Source organism: Pteropus medius, unplaced genomic scaffold (genome assembly GCF_902729225.1).
Source record: "Pteropus medius unplaced genomic scaffold, Ma_sr-lr_union100, whole genome shotgun sequence".
Lineage (NCBI taxonomy): Eukaryota > Metazoa > Chordata > Mammalia > Chiroptera > Pteropodidae > Pteropus > Pteropus medius.
In genome coordinates this window covers 17,885,252-17,908,427 of record NW_024349796.1, presented here as the reverse complement: position 1 = coordinate 17,908,427, position 23,176 = coordinate 17,885,252, and the positions used below count along the sequence as shown (strand labels likewise).

The window sequence follows — 23,176 nt, the reverse complement described above, 5'->3', positions numbered from 1 at the left end:
GGGGACTGTATTGCCTGGGTGGAGGCTGCGGGAACGTTGTAATTCCAGGCTGCATGAGCCCTGCAGCTCGCATGCTCAAGCCTGGCTGTGGGTGCATGGGGCCCCCTCTCCAGAGCAACCCCCCAGGGCGGGGTTGGGGCACCGTGCATGGATGTAGTGGCTTTCTAGAGCCCTGGGAAGCGGGACGAGGGGTCTCTCCGGCACCCTCTGTGCACATGGGGACATCCAGAGGACTATGACTGCTGGCAGGCATGGGACCTTGGTGACAGGTCACAGGCACGAGGAATGCCTTTGGGGACACAGGAAGCTGGGCAGGGGGCTCTCCCCTCCCTGAGTTATCAGGTGTCTAAGGCCAGCACAAGGGCAGCGGCTGGCCGGGCTCAGGACAGCCGCGTGCGGGGTAGGTGGTGGGGAGGAGCCAGGTCGAATTAGGGACACAGAGCAGCTGAGCTTCGGGGAAACCTCTGCACTGGGCGGCCCCTCGGGGAAGGGCCAGGAGAGCTTCGGGGGGTCCTCGGAGCAGGTGAGATGAGGCAGGAGGCCCCGGAAGCGGGAAGCGCGCGGTGGCCCGGGCCGCAGCCCCGCAGCCTCCGCCCCGAGCACCGAGCACCAGCTCACCGCATGCTTGCGCTCCACGCCCTCCACGGACGTCCCGCCACCGGCCCGGCCCGGCCCGGCCACGGACATCCCCCCAGCACACACGCTGCCCCTCCCGCCCCGCCCGCGCCCGGCCCTGGAGGTGCCACCCCCCGACTGACTTCTGGGGCTGCCGCCCCGCAGGACCCAGACGAGAGCGCCCGCATCTCCAGCGCCTTCTTCCGCCTCTTCCGCGTCATGAGGCTGATCAAGCTGCTGAGCCGCGCCGAGGGAGTGCGCACGCTGCTGTGGACGTTCATCAAGTCCTTCCAGGTGCGGTGCCCAGCCAGCCCGCGCGCCCAGGTGGGGGCTGGACGGCCCCGCCCGCTGCCCGCTGCGCTTCCCCCCCCACCCAGAGCCCCTAGGGGCGGAGCCCAGGGGGAGCTGAGCTGAGGGACTCACCGAGCCCTGCACACTGACCCGACCCTCCCCCAGGCCCTGCCCTACGTGGCCCTGCTGATCGTCATGCTCTTCTTCATTTACGCGGTCATCGGCATGCAGGTGAGGGGTGGCGGCCGCGTGGAGGGGTCCCTCAGAGGGGGCATCAGTGGACCCTGGAGAGGTTGGACCTCCTGCCTCGCAGGCTCGTCCTGACAGCCCAGGGGGTCCTCAGACAGCTGCAGCCTGAGCAGGTGGAAGTGGCCCGGAGTCCCGACCACAGGCCTAAGGCTGTGATCCGAGCCCCCCAGCCCCCTCTTCCCCCACTGCCCACACAGTCCCCAGGTGAGCTTGCCCTTAGAAAAGCTCATCCACCCACTACTTTCCTTGGGCTTGATGTGAAGAGCTTCCCCCGACCTCACACACAGTCAGATCTCCTTGGTTTCAGGTCAGAGCGTGGGAAGGGGGCAGGGGAGGCAGCTGCGGGCCACTCCGGGCTCCCGGTCAGCGGCCCGCCCTGCGTGGTTTGCAGATGTTCGGAAAGATCGCCCTGGTGGACGGGACCCAGATCAATCGGAACAACAACTTCCAGACCTTCCCGCAGGCTGTGCTGCTGCTCTTCAGGCACGAGCCCCTGCCCCGCCCCACCCCCCTATGACCCCACTGCCCTCTCTGCGCTGGGGGCAGGGCTGGCTGCCTGCTTCGACCCCTGTGGCCACACGGGGCCCTGCGCACAGAAGGCTGAGGCTCTGCTGCCCCTGTCATTTCTGACAGACAGCTCTGCTCAGCGGGGCACAACCAACGCCACTTTACAAAGCACTTTCGAGGGAGAGCCCCGTGTCTTCGTTTGCACTGGGCCCCACAAATGATGGTCCTGAGCTGAGTGTGGCTGTGCCCCCAGGCTCACCCCAGAAGCAGGAGGCAGAGATCAAACGCCCTCAGGGGAGCAGTGAGGCCTCGACGACCTCTGACCCCGACTCCACTGGGCCCGCACAGAGCTCTCATGCTGTCCACCCCCGCTCCAGCCAGGCAGCCCCTTCGCTGTCATTTAGCTCCTGTTTGTGGTCCCCACGGGGTGGAGCAGAGGCCCAGCTCACACTGAGCAGTAGGTGAACCCCAGGCCACTCGGCCCCAGGAGTGGACAGGCCAACAGGAGCCCCGCCTTCCAGGTGTGCTACGGGCGAGGCCTGGCAGGAGATCCTGCTCGCCTGCAGCTACGGCAAGCTGTGCGACCCCGAGTCGGAGTTCGCCCCCGGCGAGGAGCACTCCTGTGGCACCGGCTTCGCCTACTACTACTTCATCAGCTTCTACATGCTCTGCGCCTTCCTGGTGAGACACGGCCCCGCGGGCGGGAGGGCCGAGCCGCTGGCCCCGCTCAGCCGCTGCCTCCCGCTCAGCCGCTGCCTCCAGGGCTCCACTGCAGGGCTGCGTAGGGCGAGACAGGACGCCGTGCTCAGACGCCCCCTTGGTCTCGTCATCCTCGGTGGGGCTTGTTTTTCTGAGCGCTTCTTCGCGCCCCAGGGGGATTATTAAAAGGTTTTCCTTTTTTTGGTTAGAAATTCGTGACCAAAAGAACTGAACGAGGCCCCGTCCTCACTAGGTAGGGCTTCCAGTCCAGCCGTCTGCTGTCCCCATTCCTCCTAGGACGAGGGGGCCAAGAGTCCCAAAGCCAGGCTCCGCTGGGGCCACCGGCAGCAGCCACTGGGCCCTTGGCCCTGCGCTCTCCTTTCCCGCATTCACTTGGATCGGCTGGGCGAGCGTCCGGTGTGTGCCAGGCTCTGGCTCGGGGACAGAAACAGGGCGGAGCTCGCTGGGCCCCAGGGGGTCCGCATGTCAGCAGCCCCGCACTTCCAGGGGACGCCCCGTAGATACAAAAAGGCAGCGGCAGTAATAGGGGCGCAGTCCCATGAGGGCAGGAAGGGGATCATCCCCCTGGGAGGGGCCTGAGCACCTGGCAGTGACACCATCCGTGCCAGAGCGTGGAGGCTGGCACGGGCGGCTTGCGTAGGGGGCGTACGTTGTCCAGAGGGCCCAGGCGGGGGAAGCTGTGGACTCCGTCCCCCACCGTATGAGCCGCCTTCCACACTGGGACCCCTCGGCCGCCTCTTACAGATCATCAACCTCTTCGTGGCTGTGATCATGGACAACTTTGACTACCTCACGCGAGACTGGTCCATCCTGGGCCCTCACCACCTGGACGAGTTCAAGGCCATCTGGGCAGAGTACGACCCGGAGGCCAAGTGAGTCCGGTGTGCGGGCTCCGTGCAGGGCCCTGCCGCCACTGCCCACCCGTCCACCCTGGACCCTGTCCTCGTGTCCGATGGGAAGTCACTCTCCGGTCCAATAGGAACAGTTGGGCTTCCTCTCCCTCAGAGCCCGAGTTGCCAGCTCAGAGGACTGGAGTTTCCAGGCTCGGAGGGGTTCCCACAGCTCCCACCCCCCCGAGTGACACCCCTTGACTTTGCTGAGAAGTAATTGTCCAGCTTCTGCGTGGACACTGGCAGGAGCTCAGCGCCTCAGCAGACGCTCCAGGCCCGGGCTGCTCAGAGTGTGGTCCCCGCCAACAGCCTGGAGCCTGATAAAGACGCAGAGCCCCTGGCCCCGGCCCCGGCCCGACTCGATCAGGTTCTGCGTCACTAGTCGCCTGATCCAGGGCCTCTGCGGGCACCACTGCCTCACGCTCTGTACGGGGAGCAAGCTCGCGTTTGCTGACTTTCCCAGGTGTCGGGCACGGTGCCAGCCACCACGTGCGTTATCTGCTTTAGTCCTCACGATGCCTGTGAGACGGCCCGTGGGCGGACTTCCGCCCCCCTCAATCCCTCTACTAACACAGCCGAGAGCCCCCAGCCAGCTGGATCAAAGCCGGGGAGAGGAGGTCCAGATTCCAGGCCCAGAGACCCCGTATCTGAGGGAGTCCTGGCCCCGACAGAGCCCAGTGCTGGTGGTGGGCAGTGCGAATTGTCCTCTGAAAACGGAGCCGGCTTCCGCTTCCCGAAGGCAGGCGGGCGTGAGGCAGCCCCTCTGTCTCCTGGCTCTCCCCTGGGCCCGCCCCCTGAGCAGGAGGCCGCTCCGGGTGGGGCTGCCGAGGCCACCAGCCTGCTGTGCTCCCGCAGGGGCCGGATCAAACACCTGGACGTGGTGACTCTGCTGAGAAGGATCCAGCCACCTCTGGGCTTTGGGAAGTTCTGCCCCCACCGGGTGGCATGTAAGGTAACGTGAGCTGCCCAGGGAGGGTGGGCCTGGGAGAGGACAGGCCCAGGGCCTGAGGGGACGCTGCCGGGGGCCTGGCTAGGTGAGCCACGTGAGCAGCCCTGAGGACCTGTGGTCTCGATGATGTCCCCGAACTCGGCCGTCCAGCCCCTGCTGGAGGGGGTCCTGGTCAGCCCATGGCTCTCACACTGGGCGAGGGTGCCCGGTGGGCGGGGGGCCGGCTCAGCGAGCCCACCTCTCCCCACGCAGCGCCTCGTGGGCATGAACATGCCTCTGAACAGTGACGGCACCGTCACCTTCAATGCCACTCTCTTCGCCCTGGTCCGCACGGCCCTCAGGATCAAGACGGAAGGTGAGCCCCGCCCCCCGCCCCGCACCTCTCGGGAGGCGGCTTCTGCAGCAGGTTCTGCCCGGTTCTCTGAGCTAAGGCTTGGAACCAGGGGCCACAGGAGAAGCAGAGGGGGGACTGCAGACCACGGCTACAGAAGCCTCGTGCCCCTCGGGGCTCAAAGGGAGCTCTGCATTCCTGCACAGAGCGGAGCTCACAAGGACCGGCTCACACAGCTGCGTCTGTGGCCCAGAAGCTCGGCGCTGGTGGGGTACTGGGGGCACCCCGAGGTTCGTCTCTGGGAGGGAGCTAGTGCCAGGCAGGCTGATGGAGTCCTCATGAGTCCCACTGAGCCTGCAGGTCCCCACCTACCTGGAAGACGAGCCTGGCGGGAGCAGGGTGGGGTCTCAGTCCTGTCCCCGAGCCCACACTCGGCAGGGCTGTGTCCGAGCCACCCCAAGGGGTCAGGACCACTGCAGGCGGCCAAGAGCCACAGAGCAGGAGAGAGAGGCCCAGGGTCCAGGACGAGCCCAGATGGAGCACAAGAAGGCCACCTGGGGTCCTCGGGGTAGACCCAGCGTGTGGGGGTCTGACAGCTGTGGGGGAAGAGGGGAGCATAGGAGATGACAGCCTTCAAAAGCCGGCCCCTCGGGCCCTGGGAGCCATGGCCTGTGAGCGTGAGCACAGAACCCAACAGTCCGGCTGCCAGGGATCAAGGACGACCTCCCCTCATTGCCAGCATCCAGCACGGCAGCTGCCCCAAAAGCAAACGACGTTTCTTGAGTGAGGGGTTCAGAGGTGGCTTTGTCAAGCACAGGTGCCTTGGCCTGCATGAGTGCAGGGCCGCCCCGGCCTGTCCCTTGTCCCCAGGTAACTTCGAGCAGGCCAACGAGGAGCTGAGGGCCATCATCAAGAAGATCTGGAAGAGAACCAGCATGAAGCTCCTGGACCAGGTCATCCCACCAATAGGAGGTGGGTGCTGCTTCGGGAGACCGGGGTCCAGAGGCAGCAGGGGGAGGGGACAGGGGACTTCGCCAGGGCACCCGCTGGGAGTCTGAGAGGGGCCCGGGCCCTCCGTCAACACCCCGGAGAGACGCCGTGGTGTCACCAGGGCAGACACAGCCTCAGGGTGGAAACTGCCCACTGGCCAGGCCAGCGAGAGGAGGGCGGCCTGAGCCACCCAGCCCCGGCTCCGCCCGGCCCCTGCTCTGAACCCAGTGTCAGCTGCCGCCGGCCTTCAGGACACACCTTCTGGGCCCCTCCGCAGATGACGAGGTGACCGTGGGGAAGTTCTATGCCACGTTTCTGATCCAGGAGCACTTCCGGAAGTTCATGAAGCGCCAGGAGGAATATTATGGGTATCGGCCCAAGAAGGACACCGTACAGATCCAGGTACGCCCAGCCGCGCTCCGAGGGACCGTGCCTCCGAGCCAGGCCTCAGGACTGAGCGCCCTCTCCATGCCCTCGAGGGCCAGTGATGGAGGCACGGTGGGAGAGAGGGAGCCGGGAGCCGTGAGGACAGGGGACGACAGTTCTGGGTGGTCCACGATGGAAGCCGGCTCAACCGAAGCAGGACCCCCCCACCGCTGGGCGACAGGACCCGGGGACGTGGGAGCAGCAGTCTCCAGAGCAGACAGAGCTCCGGGGGCGCTTCAAACGAGCCGCCGGGTGTGCTGAGGCTTTTAGAGCTTTGTCTTACCTGATTTTCATTTCTGGTTTTTCTGGTGTGATTATAATGCACACGAGTTATAAATTCGAATATATGCATGCACGTGAGCTGTGTGTGCAAAATTTTATTTCGATCGCAATTTTTACTTTGAAACGACTCACGGTTTTAAAAGTTGCGTGTGTAACGCAAAGCCCTCCCCCTCTTTTTCTGGAACCATTTGGGGGTGATTCCCGGCACGATGCCCCATCAGCCCGGGACGCTGTAAGGTGTACTTCCTGCAAACGAGGGCGTTCTCCTACGTGCCACAGAGCCACCACCAAAACCGGGACGCCAACACTGACACCTTCCTACCCCACACAAGCTTCACGGGTTGTCCCAATAATGTCCTTTCTAGAAAAAAAAAAAAAAGTCCAATCCAGAATCACACGTTGCATGTAGTTGTCACATCTACAGTCTCATCCACCAGAAACGGTTCCTTGGTCTTTCGTTGACGTGACCTTGACACTTTCGAAGACTGCAGGCCAGATCGGGTTTCTGTGATGTTTTCTGGCAATAGCTTTAGGATCCGCACCTCGGAATGCCGCAGTTCTCACTGCAAACCATCGGGTGACACGAGTCTTGATTTGTCCTGTTGCTGGTGATGTGAACTTTATCGGCTCAAAAAAAAAATTACTTTATCGTAATGGCACATGCAATCAAAAGAGATCTTTTGTCTAGAAGACTGTAATGAGTAAAAAGTATGACATCATCCACGAGGTCACGAGAAGACTCCTCGGGACCACGTGGGCTTAGACTGTCCCAGAGGCCAGAGCAGGGCCTGGTGCCTGCACAACGTCCTGGCACATTGAATGACCAGGAGGGGTGGGGGCCGGAGCCGGAGCCCGAGCCCCACTGCAAAGACTGGGAATGAGCGAGGCCACGGGAGGCGGGTGGCCTCCCCTTTTGGACCAGAGGGGTCACTGAGTCTCTTCTGTCCCCAGGCTGGACTAAGGACGATCGAGGAGGAGGCGGCCCCCGTGATCCGCCGGACAATCTCAGGAGACCTGACTGCTGAGGAGGAGCTGGAGAGGGCCATGGTGGAGGCCGCGATGGAGGAGGGGATCTTCCGGGTACGCAGGGCGTGGCCGCCCCCCCCACCCCGTGTTCTATCCAGCACGGGGGCAGCAGCGTCCCCCAGACAGGCAAGCCAGGAACCCCGCCACACAGGAGGGGGACATGACCAGGGAACACACCCACCACCCACAGCCCCGGGGACTCAGACTCAATGACCCGGCTTCCTCAAGGCGTTGAACGTAACACACCTTTTCCACCTTCCTCCTCTGAGTCCTACCCTTCCGTCCCCCAAACCCCGCTTCACCCCGGCTCTCCGGCCCCCCGTTTTCAAGTGCCCCTCCTGCTTCGGTCGCACGGGTCCTCAGCCGCTCGCTGTGCCCTGTGCTGCTCACGCCGCGGAGCTGGCACGGCCCAGGGCCCACCTGGTTAAACCTTCCTGGGCTGTTCCTGGGGAAATGTGGCCCAAACACGGGATCTGAGGTGTCCAGTACCACCTGGCAGGTTCGCGTCAGAGGCGGGACTACGCCCTGCCAGCCCACGCCCCCCTCTCTGCCCACTGGGATGTCTGTGTCTCCTAGAGTTCCGTGGGTCTGTCCCGTCCACCCCAGCGATGAGGACTCTCGAGGGGGTGGTCGCTTCTCTGGCCCCTCGGCCCGGTCCGGTCCACTCTGGCCTTACGGGGTTCGTCTCCCGGAGCCGTTGCTTGTTCCCAGCACCGTGGGCCCAGGGCACAGTCACTGCCCACCCCTGTGCTCAGCCTGTCCTCTCTCCTTGTCCCCAGAGGACAGGAGGCCTGTTTGGCCCCGTGGACAACTTCCTGGAAAGGACCAACTCCCTGTCCCCCGCCATGGCCAGCCAGAGGCCCCTCCAGTTTGCAGAGATAGAGATGGAGGAGCTGGAATCGCCTGTGTTCTTGGAGGACTTCCCTCCGGATCCCAGAGCCAACCCCCTCGCTCGGGCCAACGCCAACAACGCCAACGCCAACGCCAACGCCAACGCCAACGCCAACGCCAACGCTGCCGGCGGCAGCAGCAGCCACGGCAGCCGCCGGCTGTTTTCCAGGTAGTGGCGGCCACCGCCCGTCCCGGGTGGGGGCTCTGGGGCAGGAATGGGAAGGCGTGGTTCGTGGGTTCCAGGCTTTTCTGGAGGGGGTACCCTGAAATATGCAAGGAGTCCTTTTCTTGCATTGGTGCCTTTTGGGGTCCGTCTGGCACCTCGGTGCCAGGGGCGGGTCTAGACTGCAGAGGCTCCTGCGGCCGGCAGGGGGCGCCAGCGCGGGGCGGGGCGATACCTCACCCATCGCCTGCCGCAGGTCTGGGCGCCCAGACCTACTGAACGTTTGGGGTGGAAGGAGAGGGACCGTCAGCCGCAGCACAGACTGCAAGACACCGTGGATGTGGGGACCGGGGAGGTCCCCTGTGCCGGGTGGCTCCTCCTTCACCAACCCCAAACCTGTGCCCACATCAGTGTCGTGGAAGCAACAGGGCAGGGGAGGGGGTGCCTCCGAGCAACCGTCACAGCACCAAGCGCCAGGCAGAGCTTCTGTTCTAGACGGGGGCCAGGGGCTGAGGTCTCTCTGGCTGGAAAGGCTGAGTCCCATGCCCTTGGGAGTGGGCAGGGCAGGGCAGAAACCCGGTGAGCGGCCACTTCCCATGGCGGAGCCGCCCGCACCCACTTCCAGACAGAGAGCCTGGAACCCAACCGCACCTGAAGGACGCTGTGCCCGGGTGACCAGGGTGCTGGGGACGCTGTGCCCGGGTGACCAGGGTGCTGGGGACGCTGTGCCCGGGTGACCAGGGTGCTGGGGAAAGACAGAATCATCAGACCTGGGCCCTGACCTGAACGGGTTGGCGTCCTGTTGGGGGACGTGTCTGTCATGTGATACGATTAGGACCATGTCATCACAGAGAGCCGGGACGCGTGGGGCTCACCACCAGCGGGAAAGGCCTGCACTGAGCTCAGCACCGTCTCGGCAGCCGTCAGCATGGCCGTGCCTGGGCCTCAGCGCAGGCTCCGGAGTGGGACGCGGCCACGACCAGTCCTTAGAGCTCCCAGCGGAGCCGCTGTGGGCCGCTGCTGAGCACCAGTGTCCCCAAGGCCGAGAGGCTGGGGCGGGGCTGCTTGGCGTGCACGGGGGGGGGGGACAGCACCCCCGCCAGGAGCAACCTCCAGCAGAGGGGTGGAGGCGGGGCGCGTGCGTGTTCCTCCCGGAGACTGAGTGGCTGGGGAGGGCGGCAGGGTGCCATCCCTGAGTCACGGCCGCCACAGAGGACGATCCAGACCCGGAGCGGGAAGGACGTGTGGGCCACAGGGGTAGGACAGCAGGACCCCTCGCGGCCTGCTGTGCGTCACCACCTCGCCCCCGTTTCAGTGTCCACCACGTGAGGGAGTCCCCTGGAGAGACGGAGGTGCCCGCTGCCAGAGGAGGAGCCCAGGGTCAGTGTCCGCAGCGCACGGAGCAACTGAGTTTCCTCCCGGAGGCCTGGGGACCGGCCCTTCCCTGACAGCTGGGAGCCGGGCTGGGAGGGCGGACGCGGGAGCCTGACGCGGTGGGGCCCAGCTGGGCCCGGAGTGGGGGAGCTGGCAGGTCCAGCCCCTCATCCAGGCGGAGGAGCAGGGTGCCCTCCAGGTGACGGAGTGAGTGGGGGGGACGTGTGTGCAGGGCGAAAGGGGAAACTCACACACACACTGATACACACACATTCACACACACAGACTGTCACACACATTTCCGCCACACACTGACGCATTCACACACATACATATACACACTTATCACACACACTGGCTAATACATTCACTGGACACACACACACTGGCTGCCACACACACACACATACTCACATTCACACACATTCACACACACACATTCACGCACACACTGACATACACACACACACATACTCGCATTCACACACATGCACACACAGACAAACAGCTTGGCCAGAGCTGACAGTTCTGGCCTGGTCCCTGCTCCCAAATCCACAAGGACAGAGGCCAGGGCGAGTAGAGGGGGCGGGGTCCAGGAGCCAGAGCAGCACGACCTACTGGGACCGGCTGGGCGTCAGCACGTGTCCAGCCCCCAGGGTGCCTTCCCCAGCCCGAGGGTCTCAGGGTGTGGCTGGCTGACCCAGCTCACACCCTGCTTCCCCGCGTGGCCCACAGCACCCCGCAGCGAGTCCCGTGTGGAAAAGCAGAGAGCATGGCCGACACCGACAGCGATGCCCAGGGCCCAGGCGGCTCCTGGCCCCCACCAGGTACCAGGCCGGGCCTGGGGGAGCTCTGAGCGCGAGGGCGGCAGTGACTTCCTGCCAATAGCAGGGGGACCAGACCGCGGGACGCCTCTTCCCGTGGGTGTTGGCTGAGGCTCCTCGGAAGAGTGGGCTTCCCCGGGTCCCAGCGCCTCCAGTATCCCGGGGGGTCTCTGCTTTTGTGCACTTGCAACAGCACTCCAGGGCGGAGCCCCCCAGGCCCGAGGCCAGGAGGCCCCCCACGCCGGGGTCTCTGCCGGAGGATGCCCCCCGCAGCAGCTGGCCCCACGAGCGCCCTTCCAGGTGCCCAGCTCCAGCCACGGCCCTGCTGATCCAGGAGGTGAGGCGGGGGCTGGGCCAGGGCCGTGGGCTGCATTCACGGTGGCCCCGGATGACCGGGTGGGCAGAGGGCAGGGCCAGTGTGGACAGGCCCTGAGGCAGCACCCAGAAGCCCCCACCCCTGTCGCCGCTGCAGGCCCTGGTTCGAGGGGGCCTGGAAGCCCTGGCGGCTGATGCTGGCTTCGTCACGGCCACAGGCCAGGCCCTGGCAGATGCCTGCCGGATGGAGCCAGAGGACGTGGAGGTGGCCGCAACAGAGCTGCTGAGGGGACGAGAATCCCCTGTGGGCACGGCCAGCGCCCTGGGCGGCCCGAGCCTCAGGTCCTCCCTGGGCAGCCTGGACCAGTGTCAGGGCTCCCAGGAGACCCTAATCCCACCCAGGCTGTGAAGCCTGCAGAGCCTCGGCCTGGGCTGGGAGCCAGCACAACCGGTGCTGGGGACGGGGTGGCCGGAGCGCAGGCCAGCCCACTGTGGCAGCCGCCCCCTCCAGCAGCTAAGTGGATCGTCAGAACCACCGCACGGGTCAGGAGGGAGCCGACCGGCAGGCCGCCCCCTCACCGGCCCTGACCAGACAGAGGCGCTAACGCCCCTCGGACCGGCCTGGTCAGTCCAGCGTCCAGCGTCACGGCCACCGGCCACTCCCACCAGCAGAGCATTAAAGCCCCCAGGCCTGCACCACGGGCACCTGGCCTCCGCTTGTGTCCTGTTTGGGACTTGCGCCCCCACTCACGCTCCCCCCGCCCCGCTCCTGCCCCTGGGCTGGGGGCCTGGCGCGGGGGAGGACAGGGGTCCGTCCGGCCTGTCATTCTGCAGGGTGGGAGGCCGCTGTGGGGAGCGTGGGTGCTCCTGAGGTCCCTTCTCTGAGGTCTCTGCAGCCAGCGCCCCAGCCGAGCCTGTCAGCGGGCTCCCGCCCCCCTGAGCAGCCACATTCTGTTTACGATGTGCTTGCACACACGGCGCTGCTACCTCCCCGCAGCCTCGGAGGTGGGGGCGGCTCACGTTCTGGATGGGGCGCGGTGACAGCAGACAGCAGCTGTGCTGGCCTGTGGTCATGCAGCCAGCGGGAGGCAGTGGCCTCACACCCCGCACAGCCCCTTCCCACTCTGGCTCCGCTCCTCCTCTCCCCTTAGCCCAGAGCGCTCTGTCTGGCCGTTGCCACGGTAACTGTGCCCCAGCGGCCTCCTGCCACGCCCCAGGGCTCCCTGGCTGCCTCCCCAGTGCGGAGTGCCCAGGCAGGGGCTCACTGGCTGCCACTGCAGGCCGGGGCCCTGCCCCACTGTCCCCACAGCTTCCTGGGCGGTCAGTGCAGCTCCTTCCAGCCTTGTCTCCCCAAACCTCAGCACCGGAACTTGCCCCCCACCCCCCAGCAAAGGCCTGGCCTCCCCTAGAGAGCAACACAGGTCGGTCTCTCCCTCAGCCCCTGTCACCCCACCAGTGAGCTTCCTGCTTCCATCTCCTGCCTAGTAGGAGCGGATTGTGGGGGATGAGCACCCAGGGGGCCTGGGGACAGGTTTGGGATAAGAGATCCCCCTCTCCCAGCAGGACCATCTGATAGACTGTGTACCCACAGGGGCTGGGGGCCACCTCCTGTCACCAGGGGCACTGGCCAGGAGCAGCGTATGCTGGACCCCCATCTTCTCCCTGCCAGTTCTCTGCACACTCGGGGCCCAGCCACTGGGGTTGGGGGCGAGAAGCTGCAGGGAGGGGCAGGTGCAGCTGGTGGGGGTGACGGGTGCAGAGCTGCCAGGGTGCGGATGCGGGGAGCCCTCCCATCTGGGGCTCCGATGGAGGATGCTGGAAAACCATCTCCGGAGCGGCTGGAGCTCTGGGCTGTGGTGCTGGTGCCTCCGCGGGAGGGACGAGGCTGCTCTGCAGGTGTCACGAGCACGGCCTTGGGATCCAGGCCCGTCTGGGCCCCAGCCCCCGCCTCCCGCTTCCAGGCTGTGACGTCAGGCAGATCCCAGAACCTTAAGCTTCCGCTCTTCCTGTGACACGGGCAACGATTTCTGCCCCTGGGGCAGTGGAGGGTATGAGGGTGACGATGTAAGGACCCGGCCCTTGGTACGGAGCCATGGCTTCGATTCTGTCAGGTGCTGGCTAGTGAGAAGGTCAGACGCTGAACACGAGACAGCACCGACCTCAGAGGCCCTGGGCCTCTGTGGGGAGCTGGCAGCTGGACCCTCGGCCTCCGCCTCTCACGGGCCCTGGCGGCTCCCGCAGACTGCCGTGGGCAGAAGGCCAGCTCCCGCCTCAGGTCACTATGGAAGGCACGGCCAACCCAGAGCTGACCTTGACCCCCATTTTTTTGGCATCTGATTCTGATAATATGTCACTCTGCCTTGGGGCTGACGGCTTATCGTGCCAGGTGACTCTCCCTACCGCACCAAGGTCCTATCATTTTCTTGAGGCGCTGAGAGGTGAGTTCTGGTCGCTGGTACGTGGCAGAGCTAGGCTTTGTCCCCAAGCTTTCCGATTCTGTCACTCCTTTCTCCTCTGCCATACAACTGTTTCTAAATGGAATGGAACATCCGGTTTAGTAAACCAAGGCATAGAAGCATCTTAAAATAAATTGGCCATAAATACATGGAGCAAAATCATAATTCTGGTGTTGAACAGCCGCTGACAGTGCCAGGCTGTCAGAGGGGCATGCCGCAGGCACAGACCCGGGGTTTGGAGGGATCGGGAAGGGAGAACTGAGTGCTGTTCAAGCAGAATGAACGCGGGAGGAGATTCGAGGTGGTGACGAGGGAAACCGAGACCCAGAGGAGGAGAGAGACGCGGCCGCCCCGCGCCACTGAGTCGGCCACGCTTCAGCAAGGCGCAGGCGGCCAGCAGCAAAGGGAAGGCTGGACTTGGAGCAAGCCCACCCCCACTCGGCGCCGTGGACTCTTTCCAACCTGTTCCCCGGGTCGGAACAATAGCTGACACTCGTCAAGCCCAGCTCACGAAGTGCCCGACGGCAGCATCTCATTAAGCCTTTTCAACGCCATCTACAAAGTAGGCGATCCTTGCCGGTCCCGCTGTGACGGGAACACAGATGCAGACAGGCTCGGTGAGCTCCCCGAGGTCACATGGCCAAGGAGCAGGGAAGCCGGTGTGTGACAGGAGCCGGACGCGATGCCCGAGCTGCTGAGTCTTGTATTATTGTGGGGATCGCAGGGCAAAGCCCCTGACCCCAAGCCCTACCTCATCCCCTACTAAGCTGACCCGAGACCCTTCCACACCCTGCCGGTCCCCAGCCCAGCCACACCCCACCCAGTGCCACCTGCGCCCAGGCCATGCTTTCCGGGTCCACGCTCCCCAGCAGCCTGTGGGGCTCAGCCGGACAGCCCGGCTGGCAAGCCTTCTATGGTAGCCCCGTAAGTGACATAGTTGCTTCTTCCTAGTGCGTTTGTAATGCTTGGTAACTTTTATCATGGCATTTGCTACACTGTGTCATAATTAGGAGTTCACAGTTTGCCTTTTCCATGTATACGAGGGTCTCAAGGGCCGGGAGTTTATCAACTTTGTATCCCTGCAAGGGAGAGAGAAGGGGGCGGGGAAGCGAGGGGGAGAGGAAGGAGGAGGGGGCGGGGGAGAGGCAGGGAGGGAGGTCCACCAATGCAAGGGGCTGCACCCAGTGAACTCCTAAACAGTGTGTGTCAGATTGAATCATTTAAATTTGCCAATATTCTATTCCTTTTGTCTGAAAAATGCAATTTTATAACATTTAACCTACTACGATGAGGTCCAACGCCACCCTAGTACCGCCACTGCCCCCTGGGGAGCAGGGCCCCACTTCTGCTTTGAGACAGTTTACACCAATGGGTTAGGGTGGAGGTCCCCACCCCCCATCCCAGTGGAGCTGTCCTCGGGCAGCTGCAGACTGACGTCAGGGGTGGGGACACGCTCACACGGACATCCCTGAAATGTCCCCTCTGAGAGGACTGGTCTGCAGGTGGGGGCCCAGCCACCATCAGAGGTTGGCTATCTCTCCAGGAGGACTGCCCACATCTGGTCTTTAAATCTCGGGGGTCAACCTCCTCTAAGGCGTGGGACCCCACCTCGGCCCAAGGGACCCTGTCAGGCTGGGGAGGGCGGGGCTGGGAGATGAGCGATGGGCCTTACCCTCCGGGCTCTTTCTAATTTGGGTGAAGACTTGAAGCTCTTTGCTCTGCCTGGTCCTCCAACCTAGTTAGAAGCTAAAGAGAAAAGCAGTTTTTATGCTTCTCAGAATCCTCACCAGGCCCCTCCCGATTCTCCCAAGGAAAAGTGTCACCTCCACCAGCTGGCACAAATGTCAGGAAACACAGGGCTTGGGGAGAGGACACAGATTAATTTTTCAAGCAATTATGTCACCTCAGGCCAATGCAGGCTGTCCCGGTCACTGGGCCTTTGAAATTCTCCTGAAATCGTCCCATGAGATGGGGCACGCTCTGCCGGGGCATCGGCGTGCGTTGCTGTCTCGCGAAACCCTCAACCCGCTGCATTTTGGGGAACTGGCACTTACAAGGTTAATCCGGGGCGATTCCCCGCCCCCCTCCCGCTGTGATCTCCGTCCTCCCTCCGCATCTCTTCCTATTTTCAAAGGGTTACATGCTCACTGCGGAGTCTGGCTGAGGGGAATACCTGTTACAGTCTGGGGGGGATGCGTCCTTGGAGACTGGAGAGGGATACCTCCTCGCGGGGGGCTTCTGCCTTCCCTCACTCAGCGGGAGGGCCTCACCAAGGCGGCAGTGAAGCAGGAGGGGCCCTGCCTAGGGCTCACTTGGAGGCCTCCTCCTCACCAGGGACAGGGAGGGTGTCGTCCCCTTCCTCCCTCCCCCCTCGTCCCCAGGCCTGTGGCTTCAGCTTTTCCCTCTCTGCAGCCTTCCCAGCATGGCTCCCTGCCTGCCTCTCTCTGCACCGCGCCCCCCAATTCCCCACCACTGTCCCGCAACAAAGCCCGCGGGCCACATGGGGCAGGGCAGTGGGCTCAGATGTCCTTAGGTGGCCAGGACTCAATTATCTCAGTGACCCACGATAAGTCGCCAGCCACTCTGCACCCATTTGAGCAAAGATGGAGCAAGTTACCTTTTCCAAACCAGTTTATTGAGTGATAATTAACGAAACGCTGCACATATTCACAATGCAGTTTATTTTTGACAGATTTACACACCCGTGGAACTGTCACCACCATCAAGGTAACACAGATCTTATCCACCCCCCCCCAAATTCCTGTGCCTGTTCGCCAATCTCTCCGTCCGCCCCTCCCTATACTTTGTTTTCACTTCTTCTGCTGCACACACGAGAGCATGGTTGCACTCAATCATGAATGACACAGCGTGTGCCCTGAGGCTGGCTTCTGCCACACGGCATAATTACCTCGCTCACCCACGCTGTAGCGTGTGTGGACGGTTCATTCCTTTTAATGGATAGTATTCCATGGCACGATATGCTCGTTTATCCATTCCTCTGTGGACGGACAATTGGGGTGTCTCCAGCTGCTGTGCGGCCCTAGGAGGCAGGTGACCGAGGGGGCTCCCCTAGTGACTGCCAGGCCGCCCCACCCCTGTCCTCACTGCACGACACAGGATGGAACAGGAAACCGGCTTGCGCGTGTCCGAGCCCTGCTCCATGGCTGCGGTGTGACCTTGGGCCACCCCCGGTGTCCTTTGTCGTGCGGGGAGATCTTGTGCCCACCTCCCAGAGCCGCTGCGAGCACTACATGGCAGGATGGGTCTGAGGCACACGGCACACACCCAGTACAACGTTCAGAACGAGTCCCAAGGGAAGAGGACGCGGCCAGTCTCTGGGGGGTCAGCGTGGTGTATGCCAACACCCAGTGCGAGGGCCATTTGCTGGGCAAGTGAGGGCCAGAGGCACGCAAAGGCCCTTGGAACTTTTCCAATGACTTCCCAGGGGGTGTCTGAGGCCCTGAGCCCCCAGGGGGTAACAGGAACCACGCTTAACTTGGTCAGGACCCAGACCCAACAACCTGGGAACGGGGCAGTCATGCCCAGGCACGGGGGATGGAGGGAGGTGGAGGCAGAGCGCTTCTACCTTCTACACTCCCACCTGCCCGTCGGGCTCCAGGTAGCCCAGATCAGAACCAGAGGGGCTTCCGTGTGTCTTAGACGGGCAGGTGGAGTCCTAGACAGTGCTCGGGCCCTGTGGCATCCATACCTTGGGCAGAGTCTGCCACATGGCCACAGCGAACACCAGAGTGAGGCCAGGCAGCCTGCCCAAGCCCGAGGCAGAGTAGAAGTATCTGGCGAACGGCAACGGCACTGGTGACTGCTATGCTAGCCAAGGGACTCCTGAGCCCATTTCCTCTTCGGCAAAATGGGGACAATAAGAGTATTCACCTCAGAGACTGTCGTGGGGATTGAACAAGAAAAATCAAGGAACGTCCTCGGCCCAGGGCAGCGCATGGGACAGAAATCAGATGGAAAGTAGAATTTAGACGTGCCCTCAGACGGCCCCCCCGGGGCCAAGACCAGGCTGTCGCATGGCGGGGCAGAGGTCAGCACACCCCGGCTCCAGGGCCACAGCTCAGAGCGGCCAGCGGACACTGGGCAAGTCCCTGTGAACTGGTCTCCTCCACCTCGCCGGGCCAATGGCCGCTGGGCGCTGGACACTCACCTCCGAGGCTTCCTACCCGCCAGGGGACGTTGTCACAAAGTCACCCTTCTGTCTGACAGAGGACAGAGGCCACTGAGGCAGGGGTAGGGGGTCCGTGGAAATGCGAAGGAGATGATGCCTATCCCGGGCTGGTGCTTGACCAGGTGGCCTCACTTCACTGGTGACAGTCCCCACAGTGAGGTGAGCGTGGCCCCCTCCGCCCTGAGGACAGGGAGCCCACACCTGGAGCAGGCGCATCCTGCCCAGGGCCAGTGGCAGGGCTGGAATTTGATCCCTTTGGCCCCTGGGCCTCCTTTTGTTAATTTGTACAGACCTAACTTTTACCAGAACTGGAATCTCGCCTGTAGCCTGATCTCGGGGTTTGGCCTTTCGCTCCTACCGTACCGCTGTGGGGTACCCTGCTCTGGGAGTGTGGGGACCATGACTTAGTCCCTGCTCAGCCCCTGGCTTCCTGTGCAGCTTTGGACAAGTCTCTCCACCTCTGGGCCTCAGTTTCTTCACCTGAAAATGAGGGGTTGACCTAAATGACCTCCAGCTCCCTCACACTCCAGGGTCCTAGGACCTGAGGACCGCCCACGCCCGCTCCTGCCTCCGGCCCCAGGGCTGGATTGGCATGGAGTGGACAGAGAACCCGTGTCTGAGGCCATGTGAAGTGTTAATTAAACCCTCGGTGATATTTGAAACCAAAAATAGGTTGTTTTTTTCAGACTGGTGGGTGTTCGTAATCCACAGCAGTTTTCCTCTCCCTCGCTATTTATAACGAATTCTGGTTTCCTCTACAGTTAAGTCCATCTTCTTTGTAACAGAGGAAGTCAGGCCGGGCCTGCGCCTGAGCTAGGGTCAGAATCTGCACCCCAGTCAGCCCTCTCTGGGGTCCTGAGCTCTTGCTGGCGGGCAGATCTGGGCTCTGTCTCCAGGTGGGCAGATTCTGAGGGTGTGGCTGGACCGTCGTTGGCCAGCAGGATGGGCCGAGACCCGTCTCCCACGGAACCAGGCACAGCTGCTGGGCCCGGGCTGGGGGTCAGAACTACAGGCCCAGAACTGCGGGCCTCCCACCCAGAGCTGTAGGTCGAAGCTCAGACAGCTGCTGCAAACGCCAGGTTCTGGTGCTGACCCTGAAGGGAACAGGCCTCAAGGTCAGGGCACCCCTGGAGACATTTCTAGGGCCCACGGGCATCTCTCGGGGGTTCGGGTTTGTTTCTGCAGGGCCGTGCCTGAGCGAGCTGGGCCAGACGGCTACCCCAAGCCGCTGCTGAGTGTTCTAACTACCTTAGCATGGGAGCTTCTGCCTTAGAGGGTCCCTTCCCCCAGCAACGACTCGAGGCTCCCATCTGCCCAGACGCCCACAGCTCCTGTCAGAAGCGATGGAGGCCCAAGATGCTGGGGGAAGGGCCTCGGCTCAGGATAAGAGTGGGACTCAGGGCCAAATATGGGGTAGCACCCATTTCTGTCCGGCAGAGAGCAAAGGGCTGGGCTGGGGGTGGCATGCAGACAGGAAGCTGATCCCTGCCAACGCGGGGTTTGGGGGGGAGGGAGGAAAGAGGAGGGTTGGGAGGAGGTGGAGGGGGTGGCAACGACCCAGAGAGAGGAGGCTGTGGCTGTGTTGAAGCTGGACAGGGACTGAGGGGCTGTCCCAGGCTTCCTCCGACCCGGCCGACCCAGATCCACGCTGCGGTGAAGCCCTTTCCTGCCTCTTGGGCCCCATCTGACCTCGGTGCCCAGTTCCCGCCTCACTCCAGGCAGCAATGCCCAGGAGTCAGGGGCCAGCGCCTTGGCTGTCCTGCCTCTCCGGGAGGCCCAGGAGGGGGTTGCCGAGGGGCTGGCTTCGCTGACCGGAGGCCCTGATCTCCAGGAGGCCCGAGTTTCCAGCCCCTGTGCTCCGTGCCCCTCCTGACCAACACTCTGTGGCCTAGCGGGATGGGGCGGGGTGCGGGGGGTGCAGGCAGGGGCAGAGACTCTGGCGCCATTTCCCAGCACAGAGAAACCATGAGTCAGAAGGGTCACCCACTCTCGGAAGTCAGAGGGGACTTCCTGAAGGCAGGAAACCAGAGTTGAGCCCCAGAGTCGTCACGGGAGAGCAGCTTTGCAGAATGCAGCCTGTCATCCCGGAGGGCCACCCCTGGCACAAAAGCCTGCGCCAGCCCAGCTCCCTTCCCCTGGGCAGCTGCTTGGGGGTGACCTGGGGAGGCTGGAACCAGACACACGAGTTCAAATCCCGGGTCTGCTGCTCGTGTGCTGGGTGAGACTCAGTTTCCCTTTACGTGAAACTGAAGCATTAAAAAGCCTGGCTCACAGGTCACGAGAATGAAGTGAGGTCCCTTGTTCAGGTAGATGGTCCGTAAACGTGGTCCGCTTCTCCCTCTCATTCTGGTTGGTGGATGGGGAGAGAGGGCCCAGGACCTGACTCCTCAACCCTCTGCTGCCCTCCTACTCTGGGAGGGTGGCCCGCTAGCCCCAGGACCAAATGCCGACGAAGGGCGCAGGAACCGGCTCGCCCCCTCCCAACCCCCAACTGGTGCTGCTCCTGCACCCCTCTTCGTCAGGATGGGGGGCGGGTGTTGATTTGCCCTTGAAATGATCTTTGTTTTTGGTTTGACCTACTGGGAGATCTCGGCTACTGGATGGGGCAGTTATCTTTGTGGGGGTGGGGGGCAGGTGCGTGAAGGAGAGGGTGGCACCAACAGATGCACCCTCAGACCCCAACCCACACCCTTGCCAAAACCTCTGACGCGGTTTCATCACCTGAGGGTGACGCAAGAGGCTCAGCGCCAGACTCCCGTCCTCCCCTCCCCCAGAGAGCTCCCTCACATCTGGAGCTGCAGCTGGGCCCTAGGCTTGGGCCCCGGCCAGGGCAGGGAGCTAGCTGGCTGGCGGTAGGGACAGCTGGTGAGGGGGCCTGGGAATGGCCCCAGTGTTGGGGGTTGGGGGACAGAGAGGAGGTGCCTGGGCTCAACCAGGGGAGAGGTGGACTGGAAAGGGGCTTCTCCAAGTTCTGGTCTCCTCCATGAGGGCCCTGTTTAAAGTCCCCAGGGCCCCCTTGTCCTTTATGCCCATAGAAAGGCGGCTACTCTCTTCCCCCTTCCCCACCCACCTTGCTCCCAGCCCCCACCCAGATACCCCTAGTTGAGTGCCCGCTTTGTTCCCTGCTGCTCCCCCGCCCGGCAGCTCAGGCCTCCCACACCGCCCCTCTGCCCCTGCGGCCCAGTGGGGCCATCGGTGGATCACAGGGGTCGAGCAGGAGGGCGGGGCCCGTCTGGACTAGGGGCTCGGCCAGGAGTCAACCCGAAGACGAGCTGTAAGAAGCCGCAGGGCTGAGGAGGAGGGGGTCTTGGTCAGACACTAGCAAGAATCTCCTGCAGCAGGTGGGCAGATTCACCGGAGAAACAGAGAAGCGGAGCTTTCCCGGTGTTTTCAAAACACCAGCCGCGAATCGCTGCGGTGCTGGGAAGAGAAGCGCCCGGCCGGAGACCTAGGTTCTTACCCACGCTTAGCCACTAACTCGCTCTGACCTTGGGCAGTTCCCCTCTCTGCGTCCCAGTTTCCTCATTTATGACCCGGGGGGGGGTCCCCTCGAGGCTGCGGCGCGGCCGGCTGCTGGGCGGGCGACCCTCCTCGGCCGGGATCCGCCACTCCCGCCGGCCCCAGCACGCCGGCGCACGCGCGCCAAGACGTCCTTTTAACGGCCGCAGCCCCGCCCTGCTGCCGGCTCGGGCCTTGGATTGGTGGCCGCGCCGGGGGCGGGGCTGGGGGCGGGGCCAGGCCGCGGCCGGCCCCCGCCCCCTTTGTCCGCGCGGCGGTGCGCGCGGGTGGCAGCGAGGTGGGCGGTGCGCGCCAGAGGGAGGTGTGCGCGCGGGTACCGTGCGGTCCGCGCGCTGTCAGCCGGCTCCTGCTGCCGCCCGATGGCACGAGGGGGCGCGCGGGCCCAGCCCCGGGGGGCCGCCCCCGGCCGCGGGTGACCCTCCGCCTGCTCCCGCGAGCATGTCACCTCTAGCCGCCACGGCCCCCTCCGCCTGCAGCGCCCGCGCCTCCTGCTGCCGCTGCCGCTGCCGCTGCCGCCGCCTGGGGCACTGGCCCCCAGACCCCCGCCCCTGATCCACGCCCAGACCCTGGCGCCAGACGGCCATGGCCGGCCAGGGGGACTGTTGCGTCAAGGTGGCCGTCAGGTAGGGCCGGCGCGCGCGCGGGGGTCTCGGGCTTTGTGTCGTGTGGGCGCGGGGCCTCTGGGTCCGGAGCGTTCGCTCCCCGAGGAGGGGCCGCGTGGGCCTCGCGGGCTGCTGGAAGGTGGCTTTGTTTGGGTGGTAATTTCGGGCCCCTCTTGGGAGCCCTTAATAATCAGAAAATCGAATAAACAAGGAAATCCGGTATTTCACACCCAGCCCTGGCCCGGGCCGACCGTCTGTGTGTTTCCTCTTCGCTCCCCACGGGGCTGCTGTCTCATAGCGGGATGCTGGGGGGAGCATCCCCTTCGTCCGCGCGAGCCGGCCGGCCCTGCGCTCTGGGTCCGCGGGCCGGCGACACTCCTGCCGGCGCCGACCGCAGACAAAGATCAGGGCAAGGCTGGGACGGTGCCTTTCCTCGTGGGGAGGCAGAGAACTGGTCTCGTCCCAAGAGGAGATGGGCCTGGGGACAGAGCGGGAGGTGTCCCTGGGGTTTGTGTCTGAGGCCGGGAGAGTGTGCCGCAGGCCCCATGCTCAGGCGCTCGGATAAGATGGAGCGGGGAGGGCTGCGGGGACTTATCTGGGATGTGAGGTGCGAGCCTGACCCCGCGGCGGGGCGAGGACGCGGCTAGGGGTTTCCGCTGGGAGGGGCTCAGAGGTGCCGAGCAGGAAACCCTGCAAAGTTGAGCCGTCGGAGTCCTTTGTTGGGTGGAGACCACGCCACCTCCCCCTACCCCGTTTTTGTTTTGGGTCTGTCTCTCTGTGAGAGGTCTGTGGCGGGAGGGTGCTGTGTGACTGCGTGGTCGTCTGGGGTCCAGGTCTAGGGTGGGTCTCTGAGATAGGTGACCCAGATTCCAGGAACCCGGGAATGTCACTCCAGACCCGGTCACAGATGGCTATGGAAAACCTTCCCCTTCCCTGCCCCAGGGCAGAGCCCTCCAGCCACCTGGCCTGCCCCCTGCAGCCTGGCTGCTCAGGGCTCTGGGGTGGAGCGAGGGAAATTGGGGCCCCCACCCATGCACCAGGCCGCACTCAGGCATCTGCTGAGCACAGCCTCGCTGGCCCTGTGGAGAGAGACAAAGGGGAGCCCACAGGTGCCTGGTGGGCTGGCGGGCGGGGCGGCTGCTGCTGGGCTGACCTTGCAGCAGGATGCTGTGGAGGTCGGGAGGGAGGTGATGGGTGGGGGTGCGAGTGAGAGATGTAAATATGGCATCTGCAGCAGACTGGGGAGTCTGGTGCACATAAAAAGGAAACCGAAGCCCCAGTCCCCAAGCCCGGTCGCCACCCACCACCCACCACCCACCACTGGATCTGAGGCTGGGAGGGGAGGGAAAGGGGCTTAGGGTGCCCTCACAAGGGGGTTTTTTCTTAAGACACCATCTTGCAAGAGCCAAACAAAGCCCCCTCCCCTCTGCCAGCCCCATGTTTGGCTCTTGTACCTAGCCCAGCACGGTACAGCTGTAGAGGAGTAACCACTCCCAGAAGGTCCCGGGGTGCTTTCCACAGAAAGAGGGTAGAGTGTGCCGCTGCACCCCGTTCTCTGCTTCCCACT

General features: G+C 63.8%; 2 protein-coding genes across 2 annotated transcripts in view; both read left to right on the top strand.

Annotated features, from left to right (window-relative positions):
• The window catches only part of CACNA1S (calcium voltage-gated channel subunit alpha1 S), a 41,592-nt gene extending 29,821 nt beyond the window's left edge, over window positions 1–11,771 (top strand). The window contains exons 27-41 of the mRNA XM_039883644.1: window positions 781–909; window positions 1,072–1,137; window positions 1,547–1,638; window positions 2,184–2,343; window positions 3,127–3,254; window positions 4,128–4,224; window positions 4,474–4,576; window positions 5,423–5,524; window positions 5,820–5,944; window positions 7,202–7,330; window positions 8,056–8,336; window positions 9,646–9,710; window positions 10,440–10,531; window positions 10,722–10,865; window positions 11,001–11,771. Coding sequence (XP_039739578.1) covers window positions 781–909; window positions 1,072–1,137; window positions 1,547–1,638; window positions 2,184–2,343; window positions 3,127–3,254; window positions 4,128–4,224; window positions 4,474–4,576; window positions 5,423–5,524; window positions 5,820–5,944; window positions 7,202–7,330; window positions 8,056–8,336; window positions 9,646–9,710; window positions 10,440–10,531; window positions 10,722–10,865; window positions 11,001–11,252 — 1,965 coding nt within the window. The 3' untranslated portion in view covers window positions 11,253–11,771. The remainder of the gene's footprint in view (window positions 1–780; window positions 910–1,071; window positions 1,138–1,546; window positions 1,639–2,183; window positions 2,344–3,126; window positions 3,255–4,127; window positions 4,225–4,473; window positions 4,577–5,422; window positions 5,525–5,819; window positions 5,945–7,201; window positions 7,331–8,055; window positions 8,337–9,645; window positions 9,711–10,439; window positions 10,532–10,721; window positions 10,866–11,000) is intronic.
• A 9,510-nt stretch (window positions 11,772–21,281) lies between these two features.
• KIF21B (kinesin family member 21B) overlaps window positions 21,282–23,176 on the top strand; it is a 38,615-nt gene continuing 36,720 nt past the window's right edge. The window contains exon 1 of the mRNA XM_039883537.1: window positions 21,282–21,630. Within this exon, the coding sequence (XP_039739471.1) occupies window positions 21,590–21,630 (41 nt within the window). The 5' untranslated portion in view covers window positions 21,282–21,589. The remainder of the gene's footprint in view (window positions 21,631–23,176) is intronic.